Source organism: Saccopteryx bilineata, chromosome 3, assembly GCF_036850765.1.
Source record: "Saccopteryx bilineata isolate mSacBil1 chromosome 3, mSacBil1_pri_phased_curated, whole genome shotgun sequence".
Taxonomy (NCBI): domain Eukaryota; kingdom Metazoa; phylum Chordata; class Mammalia; order Chiroptera; family Emballonuridae; genus Saccopteryx; species Saccopteryx bilineata.
Window position 1 is genome coordinate 275,694,670 of NC_089492.1, and position 21,345 is coordinate 275,716,014.

Sequence of the window (21,345 nt, forward strand, 5' to 3'; positions counted from 1 at the left end):
TATATGATAATACTATAACAAATGATAAAGGTTTTTATATTTAAAATATATATATAGCCTGACCAGACAGTGGTGCAGTGGATAGAGCGTCGGACTGGGATGCAGAGGACCCAGGTTCGAGACCCCGAGGTCGCCAGCTTGAGCGCGGGCTCATCTGGTTTGAGCAAAAGCCCACCAGCTTGAACCCAAGGTCGCTGGCTCCAGCAAGGGGCTATTCGGTCTGCTGAAGGCCGCCGGTCAAGGCACATATGAGAAAGCAATCAATGAACAACTAAGGTGTTGCAGCATGCAATGAAAAACTAATGATTGATACTTCTCATCTCTCTCCGTTCCTGTCTGTCTGTTCCTGTCTATCCCTCTCTCTGTAAAAAAAATAAATAAAATAAAATAAAATAATTAAAAAATATATATATAGAGAGAGAGATGATAGAATGAAAACATGCCTATAGTTGTAATCATGAAAGGTAAAGTTTATAGGATATAGCTCCTGAAGGAAAGAGTTGTGTTATGAGTACATCTATATATATTATTGCTAAAATGTGTTTACCCCTAGTAAACACATTCACTCATTTATTCCATAAATATTTATTAAGTAACGACTATGTGCCAGGAAACAGACTGAGGGCTCCATGATGAACATTCTGCTGAGGAAGATCATACAGAAATACACACAAAATCCGATGTTGGGTAGAGAAAAATGCTATGAGAAAAATAAGACGAGGTTCTGGGCTGGAGGAAGATGGGGTGGTGTGTCTTCTTCCTCTTCTTTTTATTTTAGTTTTCTCTTCTGAGAGAGAGAGAGAGAGAGAGAGAGAGAGAGGGGAATGGAGAGAGATGAGAAGCAACATCACCGGAGACATCAGGCCTGGGACCTCAGTGTACCAGGTCGATGCTGTAACCACTGCACCACCTTCAGTCAAGCAGGGGTGGTTCTTCTTGAGGGGGCCAAGGAAGTCATCCCTAAGATTTGAGGAAGACCCAGATAAATCTGGTGACAGGGCCAGAATATGATGCCCACTCTAGTGAGGGGAGCAATCCCCTTGCAACAAGGAGGTATTGCAGATGCTAAAGAGGTCCAATGTGGAGAAGATTAGTTAGGTAGTGGGGTATGAGAGTTGCCCTCAAATACTTGAAGAATAGTCATATAGAACAGTAGCTTTCAAATTTATAGACTGTGACCCATGGTCAGAAATGCATTTGGTATTGTGATCCAGCATAAACATGTATATAACAAATTAAACAAGAGATTACAGACTATGGATTGCATTTTGAAAATCACCAATGTGATAAAGAATGAGACTTATTCTGAGCTGATTTCAAGGGTAGGAATTAGGATAAGTGAAGAGAGAGAGAGAGGAAGAGAGACCAGCTTTGAAACATAAAAGGACCTTCTAGCAATTAGAACTACCCAATAGTGAACTGCCTCAAGAATTTTCAAACTGAGCTCTAGGGGACCCCAGCATTCTGTGAAAATTCAAGACAGCCTCAAATATTAAGAAAATGAAAAGGCAAACCTCAGACTTGGAGCAAATACTTCCAAAACATATATATGATAAAGGGCTCGTATTCCGAATGTATTAAGAACTTCTATGCCTGATCAGGTGGTGGCGCAGTGGATAGTGTCGGGCTGGGATACAGAGGACCTAGATTCAAAACCCTGAGGTTGTGGCTTGAGCATGGGCTCATCTGGCTTGAGTGAGGGTTCACCAGCTTGAGCATGGGATTGCTGGCTTGAGCGTGGGATCATAGACATGACCCCATGGTCACTGGCTTCAGCCCAAAGGTCGTTGGCTTGAGTAAGAAGTCACTCACTCTGCTGTAGACCCCCCCCCCCCCGCCCCTGGTCAAGGCACATGCGAGAAAGCAATCAATGAACAACTAAGGAGCCACAACGAGGAATTGATGCTTCTCATCTCTCTCCCTTCCTGTCTGTCTGTCCCTATCTGTTCCTCTTTCTGTCTCTGTCACACACACAAAAATACTTTTACAACTCAATAAGATAATTCAATTGTTTAAAAAAGGGCAGAATATTTGAATGCACAGACACTTCACCAAAGAAGGCAAACAAATGGCAAATAAGCACATGAAAATATACAAATTAAAGTGACAATGAGATATTACCATGGAACCACTAGAATGATTAAGATGAATAAGATTCACTAGACAAGTGTTAGTGAGAATGTGCAGCAACCGAAACACACTACTGATACAAGCAACAACATGGAGGAATCTCAAAAGCAACGTGCTAAGTGAAAAGAGACAGATAAAAACCAGCATGGGGTGGAAACAAAGGTAGATTTACAGTTGTGAGTACACAAAACACAGAGTTTATGCTTGTATTATTATTTAGTAATGATTGTATTACTTTTCATATGAACAACTGTAAGCCTGCTTTTACCTCATTCAGTATACTGTATGATTACATATATAGGACTTTCTAAAAAGGCAACTGTTGTGACAGAAAGCAGAGCAGTGGTTGCCAGATGCCAGGGTTGGGAGGGTATTGACTGCAAAGAGACACAGAAAACTGTCAGGGCTGATGGATATATTTATATCTTAATTGGTGTGGTATGTAACATACTTGTAAACATTTGCCAAAATTTAGAATTTGTACACATAGAACTACTGAATTATATTGTATGTAAGCTATCTCAGTGAAGATAAATTTATAAAGTATAAGCCTTCCGTAGCTCTGGAAGCAACATCAACTGTGAATACTCACACAGTCCCTGCTACAGGCAGTGCGTGCAGTGTGCTTCACTTGAGGTCATAGGTCCTGGCAAAGCTCAGCCCCTCCCCACAGGATTTCTTAGTCTATCCTGCAGAGAGAACAACGCTCCATCAACATCATTAACAAAAACGTGAAAGGATCCTACAAATGCTGTATTTTGCTGTTTCAGGTGCTTTGAAGAACATAGAGTTTCTCATCAAACAAATGAAACATATCACAGAACTTTGCTAAGATGGACAATTCTGCACAGAACAACCAAAAATCTGGAAAAAAACATTCTAGAATTGTCAACAAAGTACAGAAAGGTCTAGTGAATCTAATAATAGATGTCTTTGTGTGGGGGGGGAGGGAAGTTAAATTTTATATTTATATCTAAACGTATCCATTTATACTCATGATTTTACATTTTATATTTACCCACATATTTACTATTTCCAGAGCTCTTCATACCTTCATGTAGACAGAGATTTCCAACTGGCATCATTTATCTTCTGCCTAAAGGACTTTCCTTAACATTTCTTAGAGTTCCAGTTTGCTGGTGATTAATTCTTTCAGCGTTTGTATACACTTAAAAGTCTTAATTTTACTTTTGTTTTTGAAAGGTATTTTACTGGATACAGGATTCTAGGGTGAGTTTTTTTTCTTCTCTTTCCTTTAAAGATACTGTTTCCAACAGTAGTCTACTGTCTCTTATATTGGCTCCCTTTGTGCGTAATGTGTCTTTTTTTTCTCCACCTGATTTTAAGATTTTCCTCTGTATCACTTTTTAAAAGCAATTTATGTGCCATGGTATGGTTTTATTCATGTTTAATGTGCTTGAGGTTCATGGACTTTCTTGGATCTGGGGGTCTATTGTTTTTATCCAATTTTGAAATTATTCATTTCTTTTTTCTTGAAATAATTTTCCCCCCTCTCTCCCCACACCTCTTCTCTGGAGAGTCTGATTGCATGCATATTAGCCTCCTGGGAGTTGTCGTGCAGCTCACTGATACTTTGTATTTTTAAATCCTTTTTCTCTCTGTATTTTATTTTGGATAGGTTTTATTTCTGTATCTTTTTACTAGTTTACTAGTCTTCTTCCACACTGTCTGTTCTGTTCATCTCATCTAGTGTATTTTTAATCTCAGATATCTTCATTTTCAACTATAGCAGTTTGATTTGGATCATTTTTCTATCTTCTATGTCTCTACTTAACATATGCTAACCTTTTCTCTAGCTTCTTGAACATATCAAATATAGTTATTATAGAGATGATAATATTCTTGTAATTCTCATCTGTATCATTTCTGAGTTGGTTTTGATAATTTTCTCCTTATTATAATTTGTATCCTCTTCCTTCTTTGCATGCCGATCACGTTTTTATCAGATGCTGGATATTTTGAATTGGGTCTATAAATATTTTTTGTAGTCCTTCCAATTCTTATGTTTTGTTCTGAGAGGTACTCAAATTACTTGGAAACAGTTTGATCTTTTGAAGTCTCACTTGTAAGCAGTATTTATTCTGGGGATAATTTCACCCTATATTTGAGGCAAAACCTTTCTGTATACTCTACTTTTAGGTTCTATGACTTATGAGGTTTCCCATTCTGACTTGTAGGAACAAGAACTACTTATTCCTGCAGGGCCCAGTGTACACTTCAGGTATTATTCACCCTCATTCTTTCAGTTGATTCTTCCCCAGCCTTGGGTGGTTTTCTCATATGCTTGTGCTGATTGATACTCAGGACACTACTCAAGGAGAACCCAGTGCACATCACAGAGCTCCTTCTCTGTGTCACTCTCTCTTCTCTGGTTCTGTGCCCTGTGTAGTCTGGCCATCTGTCCTTTCTGGGTCCCCGGATTCATTTCCTCAACACAAGAAGACCACGAGGCTCCACTTGCATTCCTCCTTCCCGTGCTGTGGCTGGAAGCTTCTCTTGTAAGCCACAAACTGGGGGCAATCTTACCGCGAACCTGAAATGTTTCCCACCCCCAGGCCCAGAAAGAGGGGGCACAGCTTAGAGTTCAGAAGTCTGAGCTCATCAGACAAACTGCACTGAACCTCAGCTGCTGTCCTATTAAGTGTTGCTGTATGATTTTGGATGAGTAACATAATCTCTCTAAGCCTCGGTTTCCTCATCTGTACACCTTGCTGGCAATAGTATACCCCACTAGGGGCCCCTGTTGGCACTGGGCTTTCCTCTCTGAAAAGCAGTTTTGTGTTTTTAAAAAATTTAGAGACTAAGAAATGGGCCTTAAAGACAGTTTTCATGCAATGTCACCCCACCCCAACACCTCCCCTCTTCCCTACTCTTGGCCATCCTTGCCCACTACTGCACACACTTCCTCTCTGAGGCTGAGCACTCCCACGTTGAGAAATCTTGGCTCACTGTTGTGGATGTTTTGCAGTTGGGAAAGACCCTCCCTCCCCAAATTTGGCTTGGAGCTCAAGACTGACAATGACACACACACACACACACACACACACACACACACACTCACATGGAGGGGATGTGAAAAGGTTTATTACTCACATAATGAGGCTTTCTAGGGGAGAGCAGGGCAGGCTTCCTGATCTGGCCCAACAATGGCTCCCAAGAGCAGGGAAAGGAGACTGACTTGGGATTGACTGTGATGAGGAGGTGGCACTGTGGGGAGGGCACGGTTTGTTTGCCAGGCTGAACTTCTAGCTGGTACTGAGACAGGGAGCACCTGGGCCTTCTCCTCAGCTTACCCAGCCACGGGGCACAGAAGGATGAGGAAGGGGTGAGGTTTTAAAAGCTCTCAGCAGTCAAACACGGAAAACCGGAGTGCAATTCTGTTACAGTCACAGAGTAGAGTTTGCAAGCGGCCTGGTGTGTGGATGAATGCTGCCTGTGGAATTAATGTTGTGGCGTTCTCCTGAGCATGGGGGTGGGGTGGGAGGAGGGAAGAAGGGAATTTCATGTATCATTTATACATCACAACCCAGATGCATACAATTTGAACTTGATCTCCTATAAATGATGCCCTTGTGCTTTTTAACCCCATGTCTGCTCAAAGCAGAGCTAAACTTACACTGTTTTGCACAGTCACTGGAAAATGAGAGAGCCCTATTCTGGGATTTTCCCTGATATGTGACTCCGGGCTGCGGGTGAGTGATGGTTTCGTGTCCTCTCCCTGCTCGGCAGGAACGCCTTCCCTGTCAGATCCTCCTTCATTCCTGGGACATTTCACTTCCACGATGTAACCAAGTGTCACTAGTTTAAGAGCTGAAGGGAGAAATCCCAATAGATTACCAAGAGGGAAAGAAAGTAAAGTAAGGAATAAAAAAAAAATACAGTTTCATGTTTATCTCTTGTCAAAAGACAAATTTCTCTTCTATTCCATTTAAAACAAAACATTTATCTACAGCTCTGTTTTCTGCGCTTGTCAGTGCTTTGTTCCATGCTAATTTTTGTTTTATTTTTGTTGTTTAGGTTTTACTGCTGCATATCCAACACAACCCTCCATTCCTTCTAAAGATAAGTCTTCAGTGATCCTAGAATCAGAAAAAAGAGGATTTAGTAGTCAAACCAAGAGATTTTATTATAAACAGGTAAATGATGACATTGTCTTAAGAGATTCTTGACGTTTTTACTCTGGCTTTACGGGACCTGCAGGCAAGTGTGGCTGGTGCGTCTGTCCTGTGACCAGTAGAGGGCAGTGTTATCCAAGGAGCCGCAGCAGCCTCTCCACCTGTGCTCTTGGTTTTAAGAATGAGCTGAAACAGGCATAGACACAGAGAGCAGACTGGTGGTCGCCAGGGGGCAGAGGGGTTGGAGGACTGGTTGAGAGAGGCGATGAAGAGATTAAGAAGTACAAATTGGGAGTTACAGAACAGTCACGGGATGTAAAGTACAGCATAGGGAATATAGTCAATAATATTGCTATAATTATATCCGGGGTGCGGGGAACACTTTGTAAAGTATGTGATTGTCTAACTACTATTCTGTACACCTGCAGCCAATACAAAATGATATTGAAAGTAAAGAATTTTTTTAAAGCTAGGGGAAAAAAAGAATGAGCTGGAAAGATTAAATCAAGGAGAAACGATATGTCCAGATGCCGCTACAAAAAAAATTTTTTTACATAAGAAATGTATTTAAAAAATTATAGAAATAATACATTCAAAAATCTCAGGGAGATAAATAAAAGGTTAAAATATTTTCCCCTTATTCTCCCAGCCTCACTCCTTATAACATGAAGGGAAATCACAAGACTTTAAAAAATAACATAAAAGGAAATATAGAAGTCTAATGAATTTAAAATGACCTTTATGATGAAAGTCCCCCTCTTTTTTTAGACTTCTTTTAACAATATACTGTTCCTGTATTTCCTTAATTCTTACTTACTCTCTCCCCCAAATCTCTCTCTTTTTTCCTCTTTGATTGGAAAAGTTGGCTTCTGACAGCTCTTCATCTAACTCAGGGGTCCCCAAACTACGGCCCGCGGGCCACATGCGGCCCCCTGAGGCCATTTATCTGGCCCCCGCCGCACTTCTGGAAGGGGCACTTCTTTCATAGGTGGTCAGTGGAGGAGCGTAGTTCCCATTGAAATACTGGTCAGTTTGTTGATTTAAATTTACTTGTTTGTTATTTTAAATATTGTATTTCTTCCTGTTTTGTTTTTTTACTTTAAAATAAAATATGTGCAGTGTGCTTAGGGATTTGTTCATAGGTTTTTTTATAGTCCGGCCCTCCAACGGTCTGAGGGACGGTGAACTGGCCCCCTGTGTAAAAACTTTGGGGACCCCTGATCTAACTGGAGGGATTTCACCTGCTGGACTCAGAGTTCTGACCTTCCCCTCTCTCACCAGCAGGGGGCTGAAACAACTCGCCAACGTTTTGCGTTTTCTTTAAAATCTTCATTCCATTATTCATTTAACCAAGACCTTTAGAGTAACATTCTTTTGGAGTAATCATCATCTCAGTTACCTTTTGCTGCATTCTAAAAATGCTTTTCATCGTACCACCTTGCCAAGGTGGTGGAGAGGAAATGAGGTGATCTGGGTTCTGAATGAATGCAGGTGAGTCAAGGAGGAGCTGAGGGGCCTTGTCAAGTCGCTTTGCTGCTTGTCTGTTCCTTCTTTGTAAACAAGAAAGCTGAACTAGAAAACATTTAAGTTTCCTCCACTTCTGGTATTTTAGGATTCCAAGAAAGCAACTAAAGGATATAGTGTGTGTGAGACACACACACACACACACACACATTTTAATTACTTGTAGGTTTTCCCCAAAGATGATAAATAAGATACATGCTTAGGAGTTTTCTCTCTTCTCTCTCTAGTTAGAACATAGTTTCATCTATGTTCTAACTTGCCATCTGTCTCTCTTTCTCTTTTTTTGTCTGGTTTCCCATTTGTCAATTTAATGATAATATATTGTCCATCTCCAGGATATGTGCAGTCCAGCCTCCAATAAAAGTAATAGCAGCTGCTACTTATGATCCCTACGATAGGTGAAATCACTTTTAGACCACATCTCTAATCCTCAGAACAATGCTAAAGGGAAGGGTTTATTATCTTAACAGAAGATGAAACCGGCTTAGGGAAGTAAAATGACCCACCCACGGTCACATAACACAGGGTTTGGCCCATAAGAATCCCTACATAAATGCTTGCTAAATCAATGTTGAAAGAATTAGACCTCAAACCCAGGTCTAGCTCACTCCAAAGCCTCACGCTCTTTCCACACACTGCACCACACCTGCCTTTGTGGCCTGCAAAGCCATAAATTCGGTCTATGAAAGTCAGAGTGCGTACTTCTGAAAAGGATTTAGCAAAACAGACCAAGCTCAAGATAGGGATAAGTTGTCAAGTAATGTGCGAAAGGCTCCATTCTACATGATCTAGCGCTGAAGATGCAAATACAGGAGTGGAACGGGCTGGATTTTAATGTTAGCATCTTAAATTATTAGTAGCTTTCAGAAAATTTCCTGCTCAAGGGACCGAGAGGTGACAGTCAGCTAAAGCAATTGGCAGCGCCAAGTGCAGAAATAGCTCAGAAATTTGATTCGTACTTTTCAAATGTGGTTGTGTTGATTTGACAGCGTGAAACTTTCACCTGGTATTTGAAAAGCATTTGGTAAATAAGTATGGGATTTTTGTGGAAAGGGCAAGGAGTCCATATGTCAGGTTCCCTGTGTTCTGCTCTGTGACTACCTGTGTGCCGGTAGTCACCTGCCTTTTCTGGGTTTCAGTTTTCTCATCTGAAACATAAAATTTGCATTATATTATATAATTATATTAGTTTCTTCAAGCTATAAAAACAGGGGGGGGGAGTCTTATTCTGTGCTCATTGTTCTCATTTTTCCTGCGGGAAATGGGCACTGAGCAGTTAAGGACTTTGTTTAGCGTCACCCAATAATTTAGTGAGGCAATGTGAACTAACAACAGAATTTAAAGCCCCAATGTCTCACCGCCCTTCTTAAAACATCACTCGCACACACCCCGTGCCTGATCTCATCACTCGGTTGCGGCCTCACATTAATTCTGTGACCCACTTAGCACCTCTAACATCGGTGCCCTTTGAAACGTGCACTTACCGTAGCAGTCTAACCTCGTAGGAACCGCCGCAGCCTTGCTGCCCGGCTCACATTTCTCTGGACTGGCAAGCCCGGCTGCTAGAGAAGAAGTCTGCTTCTCTGCACACTTTACAGTTTTTTACAGATGTGTCGCGGACTCTCGGACATGACGAGACACGCCTGGCCTGGGACAGAGCACAGTCCAGCAGCCCGATGGACATTACCCCCATCCCCCGCCCATTTCTGTCCCTGCTTCATGAAGGATGGCAGTTACAGTTTCCCAAGCAGTGTAACACTGAGAATGCCCCACTTAAGGTCTTTGCAGCTCCGTTTTCTCATCTTAAAAATAAAGGTGATACGATAGGTAGGCCCTTCCCAGGGAGCACTGTTCTATGATTCTAAACCAGGCTGATCCCTCCAGGCTCAAATGAATGAATAGTGTTAGGATGTGGGCACCATAGCCTCTGAATAGGCAGAGTTTAAAAAGATTTGCTCGCCCTGGCTGGTTGGCTCAGTGGTAGAGCGTCGGCCTGGCGTGCAGGAGTCCCGGGTTCAATTCCTGGCCAGGGCACACAGGAGAAGTGTCCATCTGCTTCTCCACCCCTCCCCCTCTCCTTCCTCTCTGTCTCTCTCTTCCCCTCCCACAGCCAAGGCTCCATTGGAGCAAAGTTGGCCCGGGCGCTGAGGATGGCTCTATGGCCTCTGCCTCAGGCGCTAGAATGGCTCTGATTGCAATAGAGCGATGCCCTAGATGGGCAGAGCATTACCCCCTGGTGGGCATGCCGGGTGGATCCCGGTCGGGTGCATGCGGGAGTCTGTCTGACTGCCTCCCCATTTCCAACTTCAGAAAAATACAAAAAAAAAGAAAAAAAAAAGATGTGCTCATTTCACACATAGCCTGACCCTCTCAAATCTACCCTCTCAAAATATAGGCAGGCCCACGTTTAATTTGTGGTGAAATCATACAACGCTGATACTGTTCACTTATTAACCTGCTAAAGCACTGGGCCAGGGGCATTTTACATGTCAGGGATATTTAAATGCTCACGGGGATAATTACCCCAAGTGTGCACTCAGCTGCATGTTTGAAATGCAGCAGGGTCTGCCCCAGCTCCCTGCTCTGGAAGCCTGACTTCTCTACCTCAGTCACCAGCACCCTTCCTAAGGGGTCGCAGGACACAGTCCTGGAAACAGCAGACACGGCTGGCACTGACAGCAGGCCAGGCAGTCCTTTGAAGACCTTTGCATTTATTAAGTCACTTAATCCCTAAAATAGCCCCATGAGCTAAGTCCCATCAATATCCCCCTTTTCAGATAATGACCCTGAGACACAGGAGGGTTAAGTGTTGAGCGGCGAGGGTCAGGCAGGGTGAGGACGAACCCAGACAGCAGTGCCCCATTCCCAGACAGGGGATCCCCACTTCTCCCCGGGGCAGAAGCAAGCACACCGCCTCTCAGCTCCCGAAGCCAGTCTAGTGTCCCTGACACCTCTGCCTGGCCTGATGTGACGGGTGTGCACATCTCAGCTCCACCTGCCTGGGAACTTCTTGGGTAGCAATCCTCGCTGTCCTTTCCAGACCTCAGAGCCCCTCAGAAGGGGGTAGAACGAATGACCCTATCACAAGTCTCTGCATCTCTGATCGAGTCACCAGAACAGGTCGCCCGAGCCGCCATACTTTGCTGTGCCTCCTTTCTGCCACCCCCGGGACCTGTGAGCTGCACACTGGTTGTGCCTGTGACTTCACACCTTAGCAGAGGCCCCTGCCCCCAGCAGGCTTCAATATGTGTTTGTGGAACTGAGTTTTTGTCCACATTCCATTCGGGATTTCAAGGGACTGCTATTAAGCTGGCCCCAGATCTGAGAGAGTGGAGGGCTCTGGACAAGAGGAGTGTGGGGCTCCCAGGGATGACTGAGTTAGCAGAGACTTTCAAAATATGGCTTACCTTCTCTTGTCTGACTCTGTTTCCAACCTAGCCGGGCCAGCGATGGGCAGAGACCTGGTCCACATCCTCACCCCTCTCCCCGCGGTCGTCCCCGGTGGCCTGCGTCCCAGCTGCCCTTCCTTTCCCCTGCTCTTCCCCCTCGGGCTCTAAGAAACACTCTCCTCAAGAGAACTCACCCTGGGCGCCCCCTGCAGGCTCCCAAGGACGCTTGTTTCTGTCATCCTCCCCCATTCTGAACAAAGTAATCTTTTCTTGTTTGAAGTGCACTTGCTCGCTGGGCCTCTCCCTTTTCTACTGTGATCAGAGGTGTGAAAATGTTGATGCGCCCGTGAGTGTGTGGAGAGGGGGAGGGGCAGAAAGCAGAAAGGAGAAAGGGCATCATAGAAGGGCCGGAGCTCAGAGCTGTGGACAGTTTGAACCAGAAAGGCTTCAGTGAATGGATGTGTTGTCCAAGATCCTAAGTCTACAGGCATTTTTAAAAGGGAATCGTTCCCTCAGGAGCCCCAAATTCCTGTGTGGTTTTGCCAATGGAGTAGCCACAGGACAGGGCACCGGTGTCCACCTCAGGCATGTCCTCCTTCGGTGATACACCACTAGCCATTAGCAAACTTCTAGTTTTCATTCATCCTGGCCACCCTGAGAAACAGCAGCTAACCAGCCTCAGACTAGACCGAAGCAAGATAGAACAACTTTAAAGAGTTAAAAGGTAGCTCCAGTGTGCTCTTTAGCCAATGATCCAACAGAGACCTTATTTTCCAAGCCAGGAAATGGTTTGACAAACATTGATTTGACAAACATGAAAGTTTTGGTTGGACAAAATCTATGAAATTTAGGCTGTGTGCCAGGGTGACTGGTTCCGGGCGGTGGGACACTAAGCCCTCCCATAACCTATGGGGCTCACTGGGGTGAGGAGGTAAATGCCCTGATCCCTCTCTTCCCCCCCCCCTCTCTAAACCTATCCCAAAGTCAAGTGAATGTAGGCCTGTCTCCCACACTTGACGCATGCAGAAGCTGCCCATTTGGGACTTTAATCCTTCAAATGAGCTTTCAAAGTGTATTTCAAGCAACTGTCAACCAGAGGTGTGTTCAGTGGGGGGTGGGAGCACACGAGTCCATTATCCCTTGCTCAGCCCCACTCTGGAGGGCTGTGACCCCAAGGGAAGGTCCTGGCTCCACTGAGACTATTGCAGGCCATGCGAAGACTAGTGATGATGACACGCCAGACCTGCCGTAACCGCTCTCCGCATATTGACTCATTGAATCGTCACACTGAGAGGCAGGCACACAGAGACAGGAATAGCACCTGGCACTGTCCTTTCTGGAGCTCACTCAGCAGTAGAGCTCAGAGAAATAGTTCTCGTCCCTTCTCCCTCCCCACACCCATGTTTGTTTCATGTGCTTATTTGGTTTGTGCCCTCTGGGGTAGTCTTGGCCAAGAGGGTGGCTAAGTTCACACCAGTGGCAAGTTGAAATCTTGTTCTCTGGGTTGTGCTCTGAGAGGCCTCAATTCATCAAAGTCACACAACATTAGTCACATGAACTGTTAGCCCACGGGTGGAAGGTCTGAATTTTTACTGCCTTCCCCTTCCCAGCGAACTACCCCACCACCTCTCACAGTTTCAGGAGAAGGCTTGAATTCTCTGCTGCTGGACATTTTCCTTCAAGTCGCTTCGAAGCCTACTTGGTGTCACATGAAGGTAGCAAGCGGTGTGTGGATGAACCAACTCTCCCCTCTACTAAGAAAAGCTCTGATGTATAGCTTTTGCCAACTTCTGTGGTGTAAATACTCCCGTTTCTGAATTGTTAAGTTACCCTCACAGGCTGCCATTGGCCAGCTCCCGCATACTGCTGCCTGGAGGACTCCTCTTGGACATTCATTAGGAGCAAACAAGGAGCACTTTCCCCTCCAGACTAAGAGGGACATTCCTCTTATTTGGCCTGGACTCAAACCAGTTTGCGATGTGGCAGAATTAAAACATGATTAAGCTCCAGTAGGGTTGCCAGGTTTAGCAAAAAAAAAAAAAAAAAAGTAAAGAATTTCTAGTTAATTTAGAACTTCAGATAAATAACAAATAGCTATTTTACTATAAGTGTGCCTCAAAAGTGCATGGGATAGCTGTAGCTGACCAGGCGGTGGCGCAGTAGATAGAGCATCAGACTGGGATGTAGAGGACCCAGGTTCGAGACCCCGAGGTTGCCAGCGTGAGTGCGGGCTCATCTGGTTTGAGCAAGGCTCACCAGCATGAGCCCAAGGTTGCTGGGTTGAGCAAGGGGTCACTTGCTCTGCTATAGCCTCCTGGTCAAGGCACATATGAGAAAGCAATCAATGAACAACTAAAGTGCTGCAATGAAGAATTGATGTTTCTCATCTCTCTCCCTTCCTGTCTATCTGTCCCTGTCTGTCTGTCCCTATCTGTCCCTCTCTCCGACTTTCTCTGTCTCTGTCACAAAAATAACAAACAAAAACTGCATATGACATACTTATACTAAAATAGATTTTGTTGTTTATTTGAAATTCACATTTAACTAGGCAGCCTTGCAACTCTTGCATCCTGGCAGACCTGCCTCCTCAGACACACACAGGCACCTAGGGAATTCCTGTGAGCTGGTGGCCGTGTTGAGAGTGTGGCGATAGACTGGGTGGTGACAACAGGCATCTTCTCTGTTCACTCTTCAAACCTAGAAGAGTCGTTACATCTCCTCCTTCAGCTTTCCTCTGGTGTAGGGACTTCGAAAGCTACAAGGCACCCAAGGTGTTTAGTCCAACATCTTTGATTTACCAATGAGGAAATTTAGGTCTGGAGAGGTGACTGGCTCAAGAGCAGCACGGACACCAAGAGCTCCTGATTCAGATCTCAGTGGAATTCCTTTTTCTTTTAACCTAAACATGTAGTGGGAAAGAGCAGAAGCTGTACTCAGACTGCCTGGGTTCAAACTCTGGCTCTGACAGTTACTGGCTCTGTGACCTTGGGCCTTATCTCTTGGCTCTGTCTTCTCATCTTTCAGATGCAGATTAAATCGAGTTAGTGTGTGTAAAGCACAACGGTGCCTGCCACCCAGGCACTAGTCAATAAATACCTGCCGGCCCTGCGCACAGACCCTGGGCAAAGCTCTCCCTCGTCTCCCTGTAGCCTCTTGAATCTGAACTGGGCCTGGGGTGCTCACATACCTGGTTGTGCTATACCTTTTGTGGCTTGCCTCGCTCTGCCTGGCAGCCAGCTCCTCCCCTGTACGCCAGCAATCACCGTCACCTGCCAGGGATCAGCTCCCCTGCCCGCACCTGCAAGGCCCGAAGGTGTCACTGCATTTAAAATTCTGCACAGAAGAACCTGTTAGTAGCACTGATGACCCTATCCTTTATATTAAAAGGCCCTGAGGATACCTAACGTTTTCTTTCTGCCCCAAGGAAGGTAGTAGTGATGGTGCAAGCTCTGGAGTCATCATTTAATAGATACGGGTCATGTCTCTGGCCCTCACTTTCCTTAAAATGGCCCTGATACGCCCCCCACTGAGAAGGATTTGTCTACCCCATGCGCTTAGCACTGAATTCAGGTACTGCCTCTTGTAGCTGTGGGACCTTCAGCAAATTCACCTCCACATGCCTCGGCGTCTCCATCTATTAAGTGAGGGCAGTCGTCCCTTCCGCACTGCAGGGTTAAATGAAACAACCTTTGAAAAGCTCCCAGCACCAGCTAGGTACCCAGTAAACTCTGGAGACAGAGGTGCATCCTTATCATTTCATGCTTCTTGCTTGGCCAACTTCTGCCTACATTTAATTCCCCAGGTAACTAGCACGGGAAGTAAGACGAAAGTCCAATTAGCAGCTACAGCAGAAATAACCTTAGAAATCCAACTTTTGGCCTGACCTGTGGTGGCGCAGTGGAGAAAGTGTCAACCTGGAAACGCTGAGGTTGCCGGTTCAAAACCCTGGGCTTGCCTGGTCAAGGCACATATGGGAGTTGATGCTTCCTGCTCCTCCCCCTTCTCTCTCTCTCTCTCTCTCTCTCTCTCTCTCTCTCTCTCCCCTCTCTATAATGAATAAATAAAGTCTTAAAAAAAAAAAAGAAATCCAACTTTTGTTTATTCCTCTCTTGTACTTGCATCATCTAGCACCTGAGCCCTATGCACCTGCCTCTTTTTGTCTGCGAGTTAGAAACGGTCTTGTTTGGGATGAAGATTGTTTTCGTTTCATTTTGCATTATAAACAGAAACACTCCCCGATTTCTCTTCTGAAAGGCTGAGAAGGAAGCTGAGTCAGGCGGGGTGTGGTTAACGTGAAATCAGTCACCCTTCCCTCCCCGTGGGCTTGGGCTTACCCAATCAGTGTACACTGACTTGCGCATCAGCCACACTTAATACCCCATTTTAAGTTTATCTCTCTAGTAGCTTGAAAAACAGCAGCATTCTTCTGGAATGCAGTTCAGCATATAGTAAGTAGTAGGAAGAGCAAGGGCCTTGGGAGTCCCAGGCCCGGGTTGGAATTCCAGCCCCAGCACTGGTAACTGAGACAGTGACTGGGCAGGTTAGGGGATGGTGGAGCCAAGCTGTCACCCGTGAGGCGGCGGTGGTGCTTATCCTGGTGGATTATGGTGAGGCTTAGCGCTAATGGATATAAAGCTTATGGGAAAGCACTGTGGAATTAATATATCCCAATGACGCCATGGGCTCTTCCCTTTCAGGATGACATCCCAGGTCCTGGGTCCTACAACGTCATTCACCAATCTCCAGTGTCCAACAGTGTCTCACTGTCTAAGAAAGGGACGTGCACTTTCCCCTCTACGGTGAGAACCCTTTCTCTTGAATGTGGGCCTTAGTGATCAGTAATTTCCTTCATTCGCTGCATAATCATATATGTATTAGACATCCGGTCCCTTCTTTCTGGAGGCCTGTGTTTCTAATGAGGAGGGGAACTGCCTCCTCCTTAAGTTTCATGCAGGTAAATTGATCCCCTCCCCCCCCATGGCTGCATGTCGCCAGAGTGGGAAGGGAAGCTAGAAGTCTATTCAGAACCTGACCGCCCAAAACCAATTTTGTCATCATGGAGTGGAGGGACTAAGCAAATGTCTTGCTGAGACTTTTAGGCATACCAGGAAGAAGTGATTATTATATAAGGTCTACCGGAAAGTTCTGTCCGTTTCTATCACAACAAGTTTCGACACGTAAGCACATGGTCATTTGGCACATGTGTGCCTCTTATCACTTAATGTATACATACTGATGTAGCAAATTAACTAAAACAAAGTTGATTCACGTTAGTCTTATGTGTGAAGCGATAATGTACCCATGGCTACTGATAAAGTTCATTTACACCACTGTAATTTTTACGAATTTCAACAAGGAAGAAATGTTACAGAAGCATGTCTGTCGCATCCACCATATTCCCCGGACTTAGCACCCTCCGACTATCACTTGTTTTTGTCCTTACAAAATTTTTTGAAGGGCAAAAAATTCAAAAATGAAGAAGATATCAAATAAGCACTGGTTCAATTTTTCGCATCAAAAGATAAAACATTTTTCAAAAATGGGATATACAAATTGCCCTCACGCTGGCAAGAAATCATTAATAATAATGGCAATTATATTATTTAATAAAGTTTATTGATGGTAAGAAAAATTTGTATTTTGTTTTATTCCAAAAATGGACAGAACTTTCCGGTAGACCTTATACATCTTGCCCTAATATGATGTTTTACACTGCTTAGTCTATTTGGGTTACTCAATTTATTGAGAAATCTGATGGGACCAAAAAGAAAGCAAGCAGCAGGCCTGAAATGTAGTGCTGCCCCCCCCCCCCATTTCACTTCTTTCTAGGACATGCCTCTTCATCGTTGTAGAGGACTGTGCCAGTCAAGTAGCTGTATGAAGTGCCAATGTCCCTGACCGGGTTTGGGCAACGATAGTTTTTGTTTGAATATTTATAAATTGGCAAGAAAAAAAATAGATATTGCAAGGGAAAAGGGTCAAACTCGAGTAAGAGATAAAAAAGTAAGAAAGCAAACCCCGACTGGAACATTAACAAAACACATATGCCACCTGTCCCTTTAAAAGTTATAATAATCTCTTGCAAAAATGTATTATGATGCCTGACATTGGAATTGACTTAAAAAAACAAAAACAAAACCGTCACACAAAGAGACCATTTAACACGCCCTGAATGCGGCCGCTTGCTGGAATCCGAGTTTGGCTGAGTTGCATACTCAGGGAGCAGACTGATTCCGAACTAACTCTCCATTAGCACAGACTTTGAGGTCACTCTGCCCCCAGTGAGTTCACAGACCAACCACGCCTCCACCTTGCTTTCTGCCCCAAGCCCTGCGAGGAAGGAGACTCCAAAGCAATCAGCGAAAGAAGCACCTTTTCTCACAATGAATGTCCTGGCACAGAAGACGAGGCTTAAGACCTAATCCTGACTCAGCTGTGGGCTCCCGATATGACCTCCAGCACGTCACCCTCCCGTGTTCCAGTTGCCTCATAAAGCGGAGACTCCCTGGAGGCGCTAGGCACGTTAACGTTGCAATGAGTGAAAAATCCTTTGAAACTGCAGAGCATTGTAAACATGCTAAATGTTATGATTGTTACCACCTGAGTCACAAACAGTACTTCCTGCAACACCTAGGTTTTCTCTCTGTGAACTGCTTTGCCAAACAGTGGCGCTGCCCATTTCTACTCGGTGCCCCAGAAGGGGCTGGATCAAAGCCCTCCCTCTTCCCACAAGATTGATTCCGGGCTGGGCTCTAAGTGTAGGAACTTCTCAAAGGACCAGGCTGCACTGTCTGGAGGAGGAGGGGCCCAAGTGAAGATCTGAATATTACAGAATTGAATCAGGCCTTTCAGGTCTTTTTTTTCTTCTCTCTCTCTCTCTTCTTTTTCTGAAGCTGTAAACGGGGAGAGACAGTCAGACAGACTCCCGCATGCACCCGACCGGGATCCACCCGGCACGCCCACCAGGGGGCGATGCTCCGCCCCTCCGGGGCCTCGCTCTGCAGCGACCAGAGCCACTCTAGCGCCTGGGGCAGAGGCCAAGGAGCCATCCCCAGCGCCCGGGCCATCCCCGCTCCAATGGAGCCTCAGCTGCTGCGAGAGGGGAAGAGAGAGACAGAGAGGAAGGAGAGGGGGAGGGGTGGAGAAGCAGATGGGCGCCTCTCCTGTGTGCCCTGGCCGGGAATTGAACCCGGGACCTCCGCACGCCAGGCCAATGCTCCACCACTGAGCCAACCGGCCAGGGCCCCTTTCAGGTCTTTTAAAAATTCAGTCCAAATCCCAAATAAGGCAGACATTGAGTTATTCAGGCTTCCATTCCCCTCCTTGATGGATATGAGAATTTATCTTTATGTTTATAAACACTTGTGTTCCTATATCCGTGGGCGGGGGCCTTACGTGGATGATGGAGATCTGTCAGGAGATGCCCCACATCTTGACTTGGTTCCTTTCTGTATTGCATGTGACTTGCATGCCTCCACCCCTCTGCTATGACTTTCACCTTTAGCCCCTCCTCCATATCTGAAATGGAAGGCTGAGGGAGCCAGAGTAGCCCTCAACCGAGAAGACCTGCCTTCCTGACACTGCTATGCCCAGGAGGAAGGAGGGTGGCTGTGGGCAAGGCCAACCGAAAAGCTCTGGCTCCATCAATTTGAGACACTTCCTGATGACTACTGCAACAACTACACCCAGCCTTTTGAGAGGACCTGTCATCTCTCTAAGTCCAAATTATATAAGAGCTTCGTTAATGTATTCCAAATCTTCGTTCCAGAATTATTCACAGGACTTTGAGGCAGGTGGGAGGAGACTTTGATGGGCTTCCTGTATTTGCATGGTGACAGGAGTGGTTCTGGAAAAGTTAGTATGTGCTGGGGAGATGTTCAAAGTGCCAGTGTGTGGCCAGGTTGGAGACAACAGGCCTGGTAATTAAAAGAAAGCCAAGGGGCAGGGAGCGGTGGTGACTGAATGCTACTGCGGCCGTCCTCTGAGACAAATCCTATTACAGTGCTTTAGGAAACACGGCCTCTGATTGGACCTTTTCAGAACAGTCTTCCCCAAAATGAATGTGAGTAGGTTTTCTAGGCCAAAAGGATTCTATGGTCCAATAAATTTAAGAAAGTCTGGATAGGTTTCTTTATATTAGACTGTCTCAGAGCATTTAACATGCCAATGGTGTTATGAACCTTCAAAATGGGAACATGGTGTGACACTTGGCAAATTTATTTGCCTCTGAAGCTCCCTCCCAGCTGCCACCACCACCAGCACAGCCTGATCTATAGAGCTGGTGTGCCAGGAAACACACATTGGGAAATGGTGCTTTAGAAAAACATGGTTGCCCACTCTGTTGGTTGACTCAAATGGCACCACTGAGGAAGGTGTGACCTCACCACCCTTCTTCCATGAAGTTAAAAGGAAAGGGTAAAGGTGAACTTAAATCACCGGGCAGGGGAGATTTAGGGTAGTGATTCTTCTTGAACTAAAACCTCCCACAGTCACTTATCTGCTGCTCACCTTGGAAGTGACCGCACGTATGGCTATTGCTCACCTTGACCCACCCCTCTTCAGAATTGGCCAACTGGTCTAGATCGTACAGTGGAGGCAGCCCGCCTGGGTGAGATGCTGGTTCCACCACTTAACTAGCTGAGGAAGTTCTGTTTCCTCAGGTGTAAGCTGAGGATAATCATAATATCCTCTCCCCACGGTTGCCGTGAGGAGGAAATGCAACAACCCATGAAAGAGCTCCGTTACCTTTCGCCCCAAACGCAAAGGCAAATGGAGTACAAGGCTGGGGTGACCTTACTTCTAGGAAGATCAGCGAGTCTGTACAGATTGGCGAAGGCAGAGGTAGAACTCAAACCCAGCTTAGACCCTGAACAGCTGAGGCTCTGGACAAGAACACTCCACACTCCTGCTTCTGGTGGCCCATCCAGCCGTATATCATGGTGGTCCACAGACCAGGTGCTGAGAGCCATTGCCACCAAGCACAGAAGGAGGTGTTGGGGGAGGTGCACGTGCATTCCCATGGACTCCCCACTTTCTGTACTGGTAGAGTCAGTGACCCCTATCAAGATGAGGAAACCCAGGGCACCGTTCCCAAGCTTTTAACCATAAAATGAGAAATGTTTGGTTTTATCAGACTCCAATACTTGCCATACTGTCCCAGGGTAAAGTGATGTTATCACCTAGTTTCTATGGCTTTTGTCCCTTTTCATTTGGCAAACATTGATTCTGCTTTTTTTTTTTTTTTAACTAAAAATAGTTTATCAAGGCTTCCTGGAAGAAGTAGAATTAGTTCTGTTGAAACAACAAAAATAGTGTAAGGTTTTATGAAATCAGTAATTAGGTGGGAGATAGGGGGTGGGGGTGGACAGGAAGCTCTATGGAGCCTTTGCCCCCCAGAAGACGGTTAGAAGCAAACTTGTTCTTTAAGCAGTTCAGATGATTAAACCTTAGAAATAAGATCTGATGTTTCCTTTTGCGTAGAAGTAGAAGGAAAGCCTAGGTTGGAAGAAGAAAGTCTAAAGCTTCCATCATATAATTACCCACCAGCTGATGGTGAGTCAAGTGTAAATGGCTTAAAACAGGATTGGGTGAAAATGCATTTATGGGAAAATTATTTTCGCCAAGTCCCAAACATAAGATGAGTAATTTGAGTTAGTTTACAGAAGGTAAATCAGGTCTGAACTTGTGCTTTCTGAGAGCGAATCCTCAAAGCCTGAGGTCAGTTTATTGTTGTTTCTCCCTAGCGCTTCACCTTTTGTAACGTGCTTTTAGACCTGTTGTTGGGCACCATGTCTTTGACATATGTCCTTTGGAGCCACAGATGATGTGACAGTGCTGATTCCTTTGGCTTTCTCCTCCCAGCGTGCCCGAATGGCGACCATCCTTTCCAAATATCCTGCAGCGAACGCGTACACTATCCCATCACATCTTGTGTCAAAGAAAGACTTCAGTAATTCCTGTTCCAGCATGTTTCAGTTGCCAAGCTTTGCGAAAGTTCTCAAATTTGAAACTCCTGCACCAAACCATTACGATGTAAGAATATTGCATATGTTTGCTAAATAGATACTGAATGAATGGTTTACTAAAATGAAAGAAAGGAAGGGGAGCTTTGTGAAATAATAGTATTTTAACGCAATCGGTAGACCAGTTAGCATTTGTTGGGTACC

At 45.2% G+C, this 21,345-nt stretch overlaps 1 protein-coding gene and 1 long non-coding RNA gene across 2 annotated transcripts in view; one reads left to right on the top strand and one right to left on the bottom strand.

Moving 5' to 3' along the window:
• Positions 1-457: 457 nt before the first annotated feature.
• STPG1 (sperm tail PG-rich repeat containing 1) overlaps positions 458-21,345 on the top strand; it is a 42,725-nt gene continuing 21,837 nt past the window's right edge. The window contains exons 1-4 of the mRNA XM_066266572.1: positions 458-464; positions 6,169-6,287; positions 15,877-15,978; positions 21,041-21,211. Coding sequence (XP_066122669.1) covers positions 458-464; positions 6,169-6,287; positions 15,877-15,978; positions 21,041-21,211 — 399 coding nt within the window. The remainder of the gene's footprint in view (positions 465-6,168; positions 6,288-15,876; positions 15,979-21,040; positions 21,212-21,345) is intronic.
• Positions 13,707-15,170, bottom strand: LOC136329186 (uncharacterized). The gene is made up of 3 exons (XR_010730160.1): positions 15,064-15,170; positions 14,367-14,477; positions 13,707-14,078 (listed from the first exon to the last, which is right to left on the bottom strand). It is a non-coding gene; the product is annotated as an uncharacterized lncRNA (long non-coding RNA).